Source organism: Bolinopsis microptera, chromosome 1 (assembly GCF_026151205.1).
Source record: "Bolinopsis microptera isolate Bmic1 chromosome 1, MBARI_Bmic_1.0, whole genome shotgun sequence".
In the NCBI taxonomy this organism is placed as follows: domain Eukaryota; kingdom Metazoa; phylum Ctenophora; class Tentaculata; order Lobata; family Bolinopsidae; genus Bolinopsis; species Bolinopsis microptera.
The window spans coordinates 8,775,129-8,790,896 of NC_087072.1; the positions used below are offsets into that span (position 1 = coordinate 8,775,129).

The following is a 15,768-nucleotide window of genomic DNA, read 5'->3' on the forward strand; positions in this document are numbered from 1 at the left end:
CCATCAACTCTGGATCCAAATACACTGTTGAGTGCGGAAATGGATACACTATATCAGGGGCTGCAGAAATAACCTGCAATGATGGACAGCTTTCGACTAGTCCAACATGCCTTCAACAGTGTTCCAAACCAACAATTGATGAATCAACTATTACCCCTGCTGATGCTTCTATCGACTCCGGATCCAAATACACTGTTGAGTGTAAGGATGGACACACTATATCAGGGGCTGCAGAAATAACCTGCAATGATGGACAACTTTCTTCTCTGCCTACTTGTGATAAAAGAGCTGAAAGTATAATTTGTTTTAATTGCTACCCAACGTATTCTGGCGGTTCTTTTATGCCGGCTTTGTGACTTTTAGTTGTATTTTTTTTGCTCATTTTAAATCTAATAAATGGCCTTACTACGGTAAAGTAATGACCTTATGAAAAACGCGTTTAAATCATTTTGGTATGCCCGTTGATGCAACCCAATCTGATTGACCCACATCCAGGAACACGGCAGTCTGACTGCGAGGAAATTTTGGGTTGGAGAGGTAATTTTGTGCAGAAGAAATTTTTAGAAGCCCTGACCTTTTTGTCTTTTAGAGCAGAAGAAGAATTTAGGGGGAGGCAATCGACTGGGAGGATTTAACATTTTATGAAATAGAATGTATAACTAAAATGAATCCTATAGATAATCAAAATCACAATATGTAAATCCTGCTCTTTTTTCAGTTATTGACACCTGTATTATATAAGATTTGTAGGTCACAGCTCTTTTGTCGACTCCTACAAAAATGTCTGTTCAACCATGCAATCTTTTCAGATCCAAAGTGCGCGGCTCCTACGATATCAGACGGCACAGTCTCCCCAAGTGGCTCTATCTCTACTGGATCTAGTTACTCAGTTACCTGTAGTGGTGGGTTCACTATAAAGGGATCCGCCACCGTCACCTGTACTGATAATAATGGGGCAGCTGAACTCTCTGCCCTTCCAACATGCGAACAAGGTTTGTCGTTTACATATTTCTTATCTTTTCCTCCAAAAAATCAACCAGTTTTATGATGTAAATATAATTTAACTACTTCCTCTTAATTTGTAAACAGATACTTTTTCGAGTTTTTCCACTACATTTTCTGGCGTTATACTGAATAGTAAGTACCAAATATATACGAGATATTGTACTATTCTATATTACAAATGGTAGCTAAAATTATAGGAATTAGAATGACTGGTCTCGTTAAACTGGACAACTGGCGAAATTCCGTAGAAAAGCGGACGAAGTCTTATTGAAAACAGAATAGTAACGATCTTCGAAAATTTATTTCCCGTAAAATTTATAATCAAACAGCAGAGTTAGTAAGATTGATTAAAAGACTGTTGACGTTGTATTACCGCTCTCAATATGACTTCTACCGGTATTTTACGGGTCTAATCTATATACCGGAGCTGGGAGCAGTAATCACCTGGAATCTAACAGTAATACTAATAGTATTAGAAATAACATGTATCTTTTAGATGCAGTAGAGGCGAAGTGCGCGGCTCCTACTATAGCTGACGGCACAGTCTCACCAAGTGGCTCTATCTCTACTGGATCTAGTTACTCAGTTACCTGTAGTGGTGGGTTCACTATAAAGGGATCCGCCACCGTCACCTGTACTGACAATAATGGGGCAGCTGAACTCTCTGCCCTTCCAACATGCGAACAAGGTAATTACTATATTTTTTTGGAATCGAATAGGTTGGTGTGATATTATTATTATGACTAAATTACATGAGAAACCGTTAAATTTTATAATTCAGAATACATGGATCAACTTAAATTACATCAATTTATTTTTAAAGATTTTTACAATACTGCTTTAACATTTAAAATTCTGATTTCCTGACAGCACTTATTTCAAAGTTTAAAATATAACAAGACTGGTCCACATGACAGTCATCATCTGAATTTGTAATCTCATATGAACATAATATTTTAGACGCAGTAGAGGCGAAATGCTCGGCTCCTACTATAGCTGACGGCACAGTCTCCCCAAGTGGCTCTATCTCTACTGGATCTAGTTACTCAGTTACCTGTAGTGGTGGGTTCACTATAAAAGGATCCGCCACCGTCACCTGTACTGACAATAATGGGGCAGCTGAACTCTCTGCCCTTCCAACATGCGAACAAGGTTATTTCATCCTTTTTTTTAAATCGAATAGTTCCATCATTATCGCATGAAAGTTAATACTATTAGTTAGTTTAAAAAATTAAAAAAAAATTAAAAAAAAAAAAAAAAAAAAAAAAAATACTATTAGTTAGTACTATTGACTATTGTAATTTATTAATAAATATATTTCCGTGAATAAATGGTTATTTTATCGAATCCGATCACTAATTACCTAGTTAAACACCAACAAATTACAAAAATCTTTGGATTGATCTCACTTATAATTATGATTACTCAGATCAACTTTTAAAAAGAAAGTTATGAAATGAAATAAATTCAAAATCGTTGCTTTTAAGACTCGCCAGTTCTCAGGCTCTTGTTTTAAACAGGACAGCCACTGGTCAAATCTCATCAGATGAAATAACAAACATCTTTCAGATGCAGTAGAGTCAAAGTGCGCGGCACCTACAATATCTGACGGCGCAGTCTCCCCAAGTGGCTCTATCTCTACTGGATCTAGTTACTCAGTTACCTGTAGTGGTGGGTTCACTATAAAGGGATCCGCCACCGTCACCTGTACTGACAATAATGGGGCAGCTGAACTCTCTGCCCTTCCAACATGCGAACAAGGTAATTATTATACGTTTGAATATTGAATACAGGGGTTGTGATCAGCTTCATACAGCATAGGCCCTCAATTATATTAAGAAAGTTCGTGTACAGTAGTCCCCCTCTTATTTTATAACGTGTCACTGTGGCTGTACAGTGTACAATGTTGGAATGAACATTTTCAAATTCTTATCCTTTTTACCTCTACCGTCTCTATAATGCATATAATAGCTCCTGCGTGCATGATTTTTCTGCGTTTTAGAGGGAGGGGGAGATTTACTTGACGAAACCTTGATATGGGAGCTTAGCCTCGAAAGCTGAAGCAAATGACCAATTTGAAATTGTTATAATACAGGCTGATTTCTAACTGAACAATCCAACCTAAAATTGCTGTATATAATATTGCAGACGCAGCGCTAGTGTGCTCCAAGCCAGTGGTAAATGGTGGGGCGGTTACTCCAGCAGACTCAGAGATCGATATTGGAGAGTTCTACACGGTGACTTGTAATGATCACCACACGCTAAATGGAGTGGCTAAAATGACTTGCTCGAAGGATGGCTCTACAGCAGTGCTCTCAAGTGCACCAACCTGTGAAGAAGGTAACTTTATTCGACAACAAATTATTCAACCTATTTTTTGGCATTTGTAGTTGTACTTTTACGTCTCACCCAATATTTTACAGTCATAAGATACTTATTTTTAAAAATGTTGGGAGAATAATGTCCACAGGTACAACAAGTAAAACATGTAGATCTACAAATTAGCTTGCTATATAAATACGTTTCACATATTATATTACTGATGAAAATTTCAATCAAAATAGTAACAAAAGATATTTACAAACCAATGTATTTCCTAACATCAAAGATGACAACTTTGAGCTTTGGTAAATGTCTAATTTTGTGGGTCACATGAAAAATGTTCATGGTAAACCTACTGGAAAAATATGGTTCAACTATTTTTTCATTTTGCAGTGACTGTCCCAACTTTTATCTGGTATCTCAAAAAAAGAAACATCCTAATAAGAAATTTCAGGCTTGAAATAGCGTCCTATCTGTTTCAGTGTCTCTCAGTTTGTTTCTTTACTTAACAATCCCCTAGATAAACGCAAATAAACATTGAGGATGAAACGCAAAAAATGAGAGAAAACTAATTCATGATCAGTTCATTATTATGCCTTCTGTGCTGCTTGGAATTCCAAGTCTTCCTTGTAAAGAGTGTTGACTCCATCGATCATGGTTTGGACAAGTTGGACCTCAGAGTATCCCAACCTGTGTTTGTTGGAGATATCGTAGGTGTGTCCAGTTTGTCCACCAGATTCTCCTCGAGTACCTCTTGGCTGCAGAGAAAGCTCTTCGCACCTAGCCTTCAGCTTATCTACACTATGAGCGGTCCATCCTGGCAAGTCAATGTGAACAGAAGCTCTCATACCGGTTCCAAGGTTGGTAGGGCAGGAATGGACGTATCCGTACTTCTCATCCAAACAGAAATCTTTTCCGCTCTCAGCCTTGACAGAGTCCCCAACAGCCTGGATACCACCAGCCAATCGTTTGAAGACTCCAAGTACGTCTCCACCCTTTTCCATGGAGATGATTCGGAGCTGGTCCTCTTCGTTAACCCAGACTAAGAAAGTCTTTTCTTTGTTGTGGAAGATTCCACGTCCTTCAGGCCAGTCTCTTTCCATACCAGCGACAGTCAGGTTACGATCACCAGACACGAAGAGGAAGTGATCATCAACGAGCTGTTGGCGAACAGACTCTTCCATACCAGCGAGGGGGTAGTATGTTCCTGCAAGCTCATCTTTGAAATTGGCACTGGCAGTTTTGAATAGATTTTCAACACCGACTCTTTGTTCTCTTGTAATTCCAGGAGAAAGTCCAAAGCCATCGATGGAACGTCCAACTCGAATTCGAGTGGAGTGCACTGGGGCCTCTGGATTCACATTACCAGTGATCTTGGAGAAGTCCATGTCGGAAGTGTGCTTGGCATCAGCGCTAATTCCATGGTATTCCTGAATGATGGGATCGAAGACATCAGCGAAATCTTTGTAAGAATCCCAATCACCAGCATAGATTCCACAATGTTGGTTGTCAAACTCAACAGCGCAAGCGATTGCTTTTGCTAGGGTGAAACCAGAAGTCTTAGTACTGATTTTGCACAGTTTATTCCATTTTTCCTTAGTGACATGCTTAGCTACCAAAGAGTGAGTGGACTGGATGGTGGGAAATTCAAGCTGCTTCTTTTGGAGTGCCAAATCTTCATCGTAAAGAGCGTTGACTCCATCGATCATGGTTTGGACAAGTTGGACCTCAGAGTATCCCAACCTGTGTTTGTTGGAGATATCGTAGGTGTGTCCAGTTTGTCCACCAGATTCTCCTCGGGTACCTCTTGGCTGCAGAGAAAGCTCTTCGCACCTAGCCTTCAGCTTATCTACACCATGAGCGGTCCATCCTGGCAAGTCAATGTGAACAGAAGCTCTCATACCGGTTCCAAGGTTGGTAGGGCAGGAATGGATATATCCGTACTTCTCGTCCAAACAGAAATCTTTTCCGCTCTCAGCCTTGACAGAATCCTTAACAGCCTCGATACCACCAGCCAATCGTTTGAAGACTCCAAGTACGTCTCCACCCTTTTCCATGGAGATGATTCGGAGCTGGTCCTCTTCGTTGACCCAGACTAAGAAAGTCTTTTCTTTGTTGTGGAAGATTCCACGTCCTTCAGGCCAGTCTCTTTCCATACCAGCGACAGTCAGGTTACGATCACCAGACACGAAGAGGAAGTGATCATCAACGAGCTGTTGGCGAACAGACTCTTCCATACCAGCGAGGGGGTAGTATGTTCCTGCAAGCTCATCTTTGAAATTGGCGCTGGCAATTTTAAATAGATTTTCAACACCAACTCTCTGCTCTTGTGTTATTCCTGGGGAGAGTCCAAAGCCATCGATGGAACGTCCAACTCGAATTCGAGTGGAGTGAACTGGTGCGTCTGGATTCACATTACCAGTGATCTTGGAGAAGTCCATATCGGAAGTGTGCTTGGCATCAGCGCTAATTCCATGATATTCCTGAATGATGGGATCGAAGACATCAGCGAAATCTTTGTAAGAGTCCCAATCACCAGCATAGATACCACAATGTTGGTTGTCAAACTCAACAGCGCAAGCGATTGCCTTTGCTAGGGTGAACCCTGAGGTAGCAGTTTTGTGCTCATGAAGCTTGTCCCATATTTCTTTCGTGACATGCTTTGCAACAAGGGAGTGTTTCGATTTGATATCGGGGAACGAGGAGAGTCCTCCGTTCGCACTTTGACCCTGAAATAATTCATGTTAAGTTATCGATAATTTCGATAAGTGATCCTCTAAAGATGTCACCAATTGAGTTGAATGAGTGAACAAATCGAACTGTCGAGTCATGTACTTCGTCGGGATTGTTTTTGTGAATGAGGCAAAATTATTTGCTTTGACTCATATCTTTACTCATCAATTGGAATTTATAACCAATCAAATGCAAGATTTCTAGTACTATGTATTTTTGTCTCCGACCTATACCAATAAGCCAACAGTAATTTCATTAGAAGTTGAATGGAACCTCTTTGTAAAGATCCCCTTCAATATCTAAGTCTCCAAAGTCCATTGTAGATGGTGCAGTGGTTATGATGTCAGGAACATCTACTTCGTCATTTTGGTATAAAATATCAGATTTCTTTTCAATTACTGGTGTACTGTCTAATTTTTTTGGCGTACTCTGTTCATCTGTCGAATTATCTGTCGGATTTTTGTTTGCAGTCGCTGTGCTGTCCTTCTTTTTAAGTGCCTTGAATTTAAGTCGGTCATTCTCGGCACTGTTTAATGTGATTGTGATAAAGATCCACTGATGAAAAAAGCAAATGTGACCATAAACACGAGGATTGTATATTGTAATAAATAATTGTATACAAAAATTTGGTTTGCAAACTCACCGATGCTGCTTGAGACGATCCGCACCCCATGGTTTACACCTAAATAGGTAAAACATTTAATTAAGCAATGAACGATGCGATATTTTTCAGAAAAGCATTCAAAAATTGTATAACTTGTTGTCAGTTAATCGCTATTATATTTGCGTCTTAAGCTCAAGTTGTGGCTTTAAGTTTAAAACGCCATTAGTACAAGTTGTACTAATGGCGTTTCAAACTTAAAGCCACAACTTCACAACTTGAGCTTAAGACGCAAATATAATAGCGAGTAACTGAATTGCAAGTTTTAATAGCAATTTGTTTGAGTTCAGAAAACTCTAAAAGCATATAAATCTTGGAATAACTGTCGAATGGCATTATATATACGGTTTTTTAAAATCTATTAAGTGGTCTAAGAGGTGTAGTCTAAGCTTACCGACTAAATATAAGAAAAGGTCCTTTACACGTAAAAGAATTCTATTATATCGTCGTACCAACTAAACGTCAAAAGTGTGCGTCGTCACAAATTTAACTCGAAAACTAGTGCCCGCGCAGCAAACGGAAGTACAGCGCAAATCACGGTGAACAGTTACACGTGCATCACGCGCGCAAATGCGCGGTAGTGCTAAGCGACCGGTAACACGTGGGCCAACTTCCAACATCAAGAATCGGCTCACGAGTCACGCTCGTATTATTATATTTATAGTAAAGAATACTACAACAAAATTACGTTTGTTATTGGAAATGGTTGCCATAGCAACATTGACAAGTGTTACTTGTGGGCCATCCACATATTGTCCTAAACATGCCACCCCAAATTGCTATCAATTACTTAAGTCTGAGAAAGATGTAATATATCCCACACTTCACAGAAAACAGTTACTATTCACAACATCGACCACTACTAGCTCAAGTGAGTAATAAACGAAATCCCCGGGCATGTTTACAAAATTTGTTGGTTACTATGACTACCATCCTTCCCTCACGTCACATTATGTGTCTCAGGTTATATTCGGTGTCCTATAACAGTTGCCATGGCGACGTGATAATGGTATGACACCATTTAGAAATCTCTGCTTTAATCCAATGAAATCATTAATTACCGGTGCTATTTGGTGATTCAGTAGCATATTACTATATTAGTGCCTCAACAATCGAATTTTATGCCACTGAAAGTACAAAGCATGAAAACTGAAAACGTATCAAAACGATAAGCAATATACACTTACAGGACGAATCCAAAATTGTAACTTATAATTTGTCCGTTGAAATTGGTAAATGTCTTAGCTTTGATGGAAACTTAGGGATTATAAAAAAATCACTTTGCTTTATTAAATGGATGAGTGCGATGAATGAGCTTAAAGTTAGAAAGTTGAGCCGGGGGAAATTCAATTTACCGAACCAATATCTGAAAGCATTTGAACTAGAGTCAAACAAAAATTGAACATGGCCTGGGCTGTTTATTGAGTTAGTCGCCCTGCGACAATGACACGGCCTTGACCTATGAAAAATTTGACGCGATGAGCCGGCAAAATTACAAATATAGTGTTTGTAAACAGTTGATCAACTTAACAGTATGTCAAAACGGGCAAGTGTTTGCAATGAAATAAACCAAGGTCAGAAAAGCGGGAGAAGAATGGCTTCCTACCTCATCCTGCCCCATGAGTCAAGTGTAAATATTGAAGCCTCAGGACGGAGCTTTTCCTAAGTGCTAATTATTACTTCCATAGAGTACATTCCCAAGTAAAGTCATAATAGATGGAACGAAGGTGGAGTTGCTTTGCAGATGGACAGTAGGCTTCATTGGGATAATATCAAAAGTCTGCAGTCACATGACTTGTGATGAATCGAGTCAGAATCGGCAAGTTAACGTGGTTAAGTTTTAAGGAAGCAACATTCAAATTTAATCTAAGTTCGATGGCATCGATATTGACAGGAAATTGATTCTTTGTAACTGACGATATTGGATTTGGAAAGAGTGGGTCAGCTTGGCCCTCCTAAAACGTCTTAAACTGTCGATAGAAATTTACAGACTGTCTTTTTATGGTTTTATTTTAGGTCGAATCCAAATCTAGGTAAAGAACGCGCGCTGTTCCCATAATTTTGATGAAAATATTGCTATCTAATTCTATATCTAATTGGTAATGTCCTCAAGCTTGCTTTTTAAGTATCCAATGCCTTCGTCCTACTCTCGAGATAGAAATAAGAGGAGAATAACGATTTTAGTTGTAGGATCGCAGTTTCTAATTCTTGCAGCTATTAATTTCTAAGCAACTTCAAAAGATAAAAGAATCACAAAATGATAAGGCCTAAGAAGTAAGGGCGATTGTGCGCTTTCGTGTATTCTTTCACTTTTGTACTTGTAGAAAGAAGGAATAAATAAATAAAGTATAAACCATGCAATCTAACCATACCAAGGTTACTGAGAGACGTATTTCTTTGCTATACAAACTGCAAACTTTGATATACTTTTACTGTGTCGCCGGATGTCCGGAGAGGTAATAAGATTAGTTGGCTTCACCACCAGCCCTCTTATTTTTACACTCGTGCTGTTGCTGTACAAACGAGTTTCAGGCGATGGCCGCTTATTGGTAAAATAAAGATCAAAGATGTCACAATCACATCAGTCTTAAAAGCTTATTAGTAAGGCCTAGGCCTGCGGTCATCGCAACTTTGCTTGGGGCATAACGTTTGATAGTATTATACTTATAGCTGAAATTACTCAGATACAGTAGTTTAATTGTATACTTCCTTTTCGCTGGATATTATTAATAAATTCATTTAGCGGGTTCTCTGTACTGTAGGTACAATGAATCGATAATTAACTGGAACTTTCTAGATTATCACTTGACAGCCAGTAAAATTTGTTAATTATAGTCCCAATTATTGATTTAAATACACAAATTGAAAGTAAAATTAGCGACAAAACAAGATTAATGCTGTTATTATTATTAATTGACAAGCGCAAGGCTGTACCCACCACAACTTAAAAATGCCAAACACAATCAAATCCTTGACTGCTCATAATGTTACAATCAACTTGAAGTTGAGTGCTTGAGAAAGCTGGTTAATTTTGAAATTACACTTTCGGACTGGGGCTGTATTCATTAGCACTGACGAACATCTAGTGCAGATGTTAATAAAACACGTCCAAAATGACAAATTGTAAAAATGGATAATTAAAGAAATTCAGATCGCGCTGCGATTTCAAGCAAAGCATTATGTTAAACAAATATATTGATCGGAAGACTGTCCACCTTTGAGTTTTAGCTTCTTTTACTTACAATGTGAGTAGAATGTGCACGTTGAATATCTGCTTGCAAGGACTGCATGCAATGCAGAAGCTACAAAATGCATGATAAAATCGTTGCCACGTTACACACTCATGATCTTTACACTCCACAAGTTTCCCATGTTTAATCCTATTCAGTGAAAATTGTACGTGGCGTGTCAGGTAAAGTCTTTTTGGCGTATTCTATAGGCTGTACACAATATGCAGGTTGTATACCTAATATACCGATATCAATTTACTATTCATCAATGTAATAAGTCATGTCACCGGTATTGTATCAAAATACTGTTGAGATCTTCGCAAGAGCCGAATGATTAAAACAATAACATTATTCTCTAATTCTAAAATTAGCTGATCTTTAACAAGGTTTTCAAAAGCGTCGGAAATGGAGCTGGAAATTGTCGCGTTCGCTCCTGTTCAGGTGTTCTTGTGTAAATCACCTCCATGGTGAGTTTAATATGAAATAAAAGTGTCTCCGCAAATTGTCCGTCCATCATTACCAAGCAATCACTCGAACTTGAAGCGGTATAAGATTCTGTCATTCTAGCCAGGTCGCCTATACATCAGTACATACTGCATATTTATCAAAAACTAGCTCACTGGTTACTTGTTTAAAACATCTCTGACGCAAAACAAAGTTTTTCCTCCAACTAGTAACATAATATAAGAACAAATCCCTACGTTAGCTATGGTAGTGGTACTGAATTTTAAATGTGTGAGTTGTAACTAGCGCATCATGAAATTGAATGATTCAAAGATATTTACATAACAGGACAATTTCGATCAAATTTGTATTTGAACCAAAGTTTTGATCAAGCGGTTTTTCAAAATTTAGCAATTTAGCTTGATGATCTCAGAAAAGCGATTGATTTACTTCCTGTACGACAAGAGTCTAGATCAAGGTTATACTCATATAACATTCTACTGGAAGGGTAGATTGAATTGAATTTGTGATTATAAATAAAAGTCTTTTTTGCAGTCGTAAGACTAAGAATTGTAATGGATATTATAATTGTATAGCAAAACATAAACCGATACAAATAATTATTGCTGTCAGATAATTAGTTATGTTCCTAATCAAAATCACATTATTTCTTCTGGAACTCCAAGTCTTCCTTGTAAAGAGTGTTAACTCCGTCGATCATGGTTTGAACAAGTTGGACCTCAGAGTATCCCAACCTGTGTTTGTTGGAGATATCGTAAGTGTGCCCAGTTTGTCCACCAGATTCTCCTCGGGTACCTCTTGGCTGCAGAGAAAGCTCTTCGCACCTAGCCTTCAGCTTATCTACACCATGAGCGGTCCATCCTGGCAAGTCAATGTGAACAGACGCTCTCATACCGGTTCCAAGGTTGGTAGGGCAGGAATGGATATATCCGTACTTCTCGTCTAAACAGAAATCTTTTCCGCTCTCAGCCTTGACAGAGTCCCCAACAGCCTTGATACCTTTGGCCAGTCGTTTGATGACTCCAAGTACGTCTCCGCCCTTTTCCATGGAGATGATTCGGAGCTGGTCCTCTTCGTTGACCCAGACTAAGAAAGTCTTTTCTTTGTTGTGGAAGATTCCACGTCCTTCAGGCCAGTCTCTTTCCATACCAGCGACAGTCAGGTTACGATCACCAGACACGAAGAGGAAGTGATCATCAACGAGCTGCTGGCGAACAGACTCTTCCATTCCAGTGAGGGGGTAGTATGTTCCTGCAAGCTCATCTTTGAAATTGGCGCTGGCAGTTTTGAATAGCTTTTCAACACCGACTCTCTGGTCTCTTGTAATTCCTGGAGAAAGTCCAAAGCCATCGATGGAACGTCCAACTCGAATTCGGGTGGAGTGCACTGGTGCCGCTGGATTCACATTGCCTTTGATCTTTGAGAAGTCCATATCGGAAGTGTGCCTGGCATCACTGCTAATTCCATGGTATTCCTGAATAATAGGATCGAAAACATCAGCAAAATCTTTGTAGGAATCCCAATCACCAGCATAGATTCCACAATGTTGGTTGTCAAACTCAACAGCACAAGCGATCGCTTTTGCTAGGGTGAATCCAGCAGTCTTCGTTGTTATTCCTGACAACTTGTCCCATTTTGCCTTGGTGACGTGTTTGGCCACAAGGGAGTGTGTTGACTGTATTGTCGGGAACGGTGCAGACATCCTGAGCGTATTTGGTTAGGAAAGTGGGTAAACGAAAATGTACAACCAGTTACTTTTTATAATTTGTAAACGACTTGAAGGAAATTGTACATTATTCATTTGTTAGTGGTTCATTCATACGTTTAGATGAACTATTATGTACGACAGCTTCATTAATCGTCAAATATTTTGTCAATACGCACTATATACTGTTTTTTCTACACATCACAGTGCTAAAACTAAAAGAGTGCAATACAAGGAACTGCACACAACAGCCACCTAAAATTGAATAAGTGGTTCTTTACAACAACTCTGCTGCAGGGGTTGTTCACAAGTTTTCGGAAATAAGATTATCTCTCGAGTTCAATCGAATTTCGGCAAAGCAACAAAACGGGCCTCAGGCTGAGCGACAAAAGCTTTTTCCGGACCCAACCGTTTATAATCAACATGTGAGATGGGCCATTGGCTGCACCGAGTATTAATCATATTTTATTGGCTAGACCCTGTTCATATGAGACCATATAACGAATATTTCTTTTTCCTTGAGAGTTTAGACTACAGCGGCAACCCTAAGTGGTACTGTTAGTGTTAGTGAACGCGTCGGTCTGCCCACAAAATATATTAAGTTAAATTTATCTCGAACTTGTGGGACAAAGCTGTATTTATTAGTAACACTAACCACAGTCAAGGACCAGGAAGTCATGCCCCAGAATCTTATTTCTAAGACATCATATCCGGCCCCAAAGTACTGTTTTCAAGAACATTGTGTCCCTGGCCTTAGTGGTACCTATCGACTTACTCGACTTCGACTTAGGGCGGCTTCAGCGTCCGAACAGAAATAGTCTTCTTCCAAATCTGTCTATCCAGCATGAGTTTGTTAATCTCTTTGCTGTCGTCAAGCCCTGTGTCCTTCCGAAGGATGTCAATGTATGTGAGATGTGGTCTTCCCCTTCGACGATGTCCTTGAAGGGGTTCCCAGAAGAGAAGTTGATGACTCAATAGTTCTTCATGTCTGGCTAGTGGTACCTATACCGTCTATAATTATAGCTTACTTCCAATGTCCATACGTATTATACGTATTTCACTCTGGGAGGAAAGTGACGTATGTTTCCTTTTGAAACCGGAGGAACGGTTGGGGTACCATATTCTAAAGCTATACAGATTGGGGGCACTAGGTTCTGAGGTAACTGAGAGTGTAGCTTCTGACCTGAACAGATTTACGTTGGAGCAGCTGCTTTAAAAACTTGTGAGAATCCACGGATACTGGTTTAAAATAGTATGCAGCTATTGAATAAACTGGATATTTGCCACAGAAAGCATCTGAGGCAAATCATCAAAATGACTTACCCTAATATAATCAAAAACGACACCCTTTACAAGAGATATGAAGTGGTTCCACTCAGTGAGCGTGTTGCATGTGCACGATGGAGGATGCTCGGATATGTCCTTGGCAGTGATAACAACTCACCCGTACAGTTTGCATTACACTTTGCAGTAGAGAGTCAGAGTACTAAAAAGGGTAGAGTAGGCAGACACCAGTCGAACTTGCTTAGGACTATTAAATTTGATTTAGTTAGTAGGAACATTCCATTTGTAAATACAGACGATTTGTACAATTTAAGACTTTTAGCCTCTGATAGAGCGGGATGGAAGAAATTGTTATAGCTTGAGTATCGGTATTTCTTTTTTTCTGGCTACTTATCAGATCTTTAAGATGTTCATTTATGTTCTATTTTTGATTTGAATAAAGTTATATAATAAACGTGATGTCAATATACTGCAAATTATATGCATTTGATCAACTCCACCACTAAACAATCCAGTTTTTGTTTTTAGTAGGCGTCAGCAGAAAGTTTATCGATCATCCAGGCTCAAAAAGTCCCGCACTCTTAGAGTTAGAGGCTATAAAACTAAAAAGGTTGTATTAAAAGGGTATTGTAAGGCCAAATTGTGCGACCCTTTATCAATTCTCATCTTTTCTAGGATTAACTACCAAAGAGTACCTCATGAAACATTTGATTGCACGATATCACTATTACTTTATTACCTGCACAAACCTTGAACTTAATCAATTTTATAAAGATCCCGATGTTAATTTTCGTTTCCTTCGCGATCGACAATAGAGAATGCTTCATTTTTCTTTCCAATTCAATCATTATATTGTCAACAATTATTAAACATTATTAATATTTCCAAAAACGGATAGGATCCAATAAACGATAAATTAAGTGCGGAACGTCGGTCATGAATGTCATGGAGAAAGCAGCACTTAATTAAGAAGATAAGGCACAGAAAAAATGGGACCACTATTTATAAACAAGATTTTAATGCCTAGGTGATTTTCCCACTTGTAAATCTAGGTGAAAGAAGTTTGAATGGATTCTTCAATGAGATAGAAAACATAAATTAAATCCATATCCTAATCTCCGAAAGATTTACATGCCGTGTTTCTTCTGGAGCTCCAAGTCGATTTCGTACAGCTTGTTGACTCCGTCAATCATGGTTTGGACAAGTTGGACCTCAGAGTATCCCAACCTGTGTTTGTTGGAGATATCGTAGGTGTGTCCAGTTTGTCCACCAGATTCTCCTCGGGTACCTCTTGGCTGCAGAGACAGCTCTTCGCATTTAGCCTTCAGCTTATCTACTCCTTCCTTGGTCCAGCCTGGGAGGTCAATGTGGACAGAAGCCCTCATGCCAGTTCCAAGATTGGTTGGGCAAGAATGGACATATCCGTATTTCTCATCCAACATGAAATCTTTGCCACTCTCATCTTTGACAGATTTGCCGACGGCTCCGATTCCATCGACAAGTCTTGCGAAGACTCCCTTAACATCACCACCTTGTTGCATGGAAATGATTCGGAACTGGTCCTCTTCGTTTACCCACACCAAGAAGGTCTTTTCTTTGTTGTGGAAGATTCCACGTCCCTCGGGCCAGTCACGCTCCATACCAGAAACTTTGAGATTTGGGTCACCAGACACGAAGAGGAAGTGATCATCAACAAGCTGTTGGCGAACAGACTCTTCCATCCCGGTGAGAGCGTAGTAGGTTCCTGACAGATTACCTTCCAGTTTTTTGCTAGCACTCTTGAAAAGGGCCTCCACATCTAATCTTTGCTGTTTGGTGATTCCGGGAGACAGTCCGAAGCCATCGATAGATCGACCAACTCTGATACGAGTGGATTTGACTGGGGCATCTGGGTTAACATTTCCTACCAGCTTGGAGACATCCATGTCAGATGTGTGCCTAGCATCAGCGGTAATTCCATGGTATTCCTGGATGATAGGATCGAAGACTGCGGCGAAATCTTTGTAGCAGTCCCAGTCACCAGCATAGATACCACAATGTTGGTTGTCAAAAGAGGTGGCACAAGCGATGCACTGAGCCAGATTGACGCCGGAGGTAGCGGTCCTGTGGTCACAAAGCTTGTCCCATACTTCTTTAGTGACGTGCTTTGCCACCAAGGAGTGGGTAGACTTGATTTCCGGGAAAGTGGACATCCTGAAGGAATATTTTGGTTAGAGATTTTAGAACTGGTTGAATTATCAATATGGTGTTAATCATAGTAATTGTAGTTAGTCAAGAATAAACTGCATAGTAATTTGGTTATTTCAAATATAACTATTAATATTATAAAAATAACCCCGTTGTACTTTCATTAACAAAAACTT

At 39.4% G+C, this 15,768-nt stretch overlaps 2 protein-coding genes across 3 annotated transcripts in view; one reads left to right on the forward strand and one right to left on the reverse strand.

The window, feature by feature from the left end:
* LOC134811887 (sushi, von Willebrand factor type A, EGF and pentraxin domain-containing protein 1-like) overlaps positions 1 to 15,768 on the forward strand; it is a 52,788-nt gene that overhangs the window by 11,842 nt on the left and 25,178 nt on the right. For both annotated transcript variants that reach the window (XM_063819001.1, XM_063819012.1), the window contains exons 12-16: positions 810 to 992; positions 1,502 to 1,693; positions 1,966 to 2,157; positions 2,575 to 2,766; positions 3,154 to 3,345. In XM_063819001.1, coding sequence (XP_063675071.1) covers positions 810 to 992; positions 1,502 to 1,693; positions 1,966 to 2,157; positions 2,575 to 2,766; positions 3,154 to 3,345 — 951 coding nt within the window. The remainder of the gene's footprint in view (positions 1 to 809; positions 993 to 1,501; positions 1,694 to 1,965; positions 2,158 to 2,574; positions 2,767 to 3,153; positions 3,346 to 15,768) is intronic.
* On the reverse strand, positions 3,499 to 15,607 carry LOC134823022 (creatine kinase, flagellar-like). Its single transcript, XM_063834339.1, has 5 exons — positions 14,537 to 15,607; positions 11,063 to 12,119; positions 6,704 to 6,736; positions 6,334 to 6,558; positions 3,499 to 6,056 (listed from the first exon to the last, which is right to left on the reverse strand). The coding sequence occupies exons 1-5, from the start codon at positions 15,595 to 15,597 to the stop codon at positions 3,918 to 3,920; spliced, it is 4,515 nt and encodes a 1,504-aa protein (XP_063690409.1). The 5' UTR covers positions 15,598 to 15,607; the 3' UTR covers positions 3,499 to 3,917.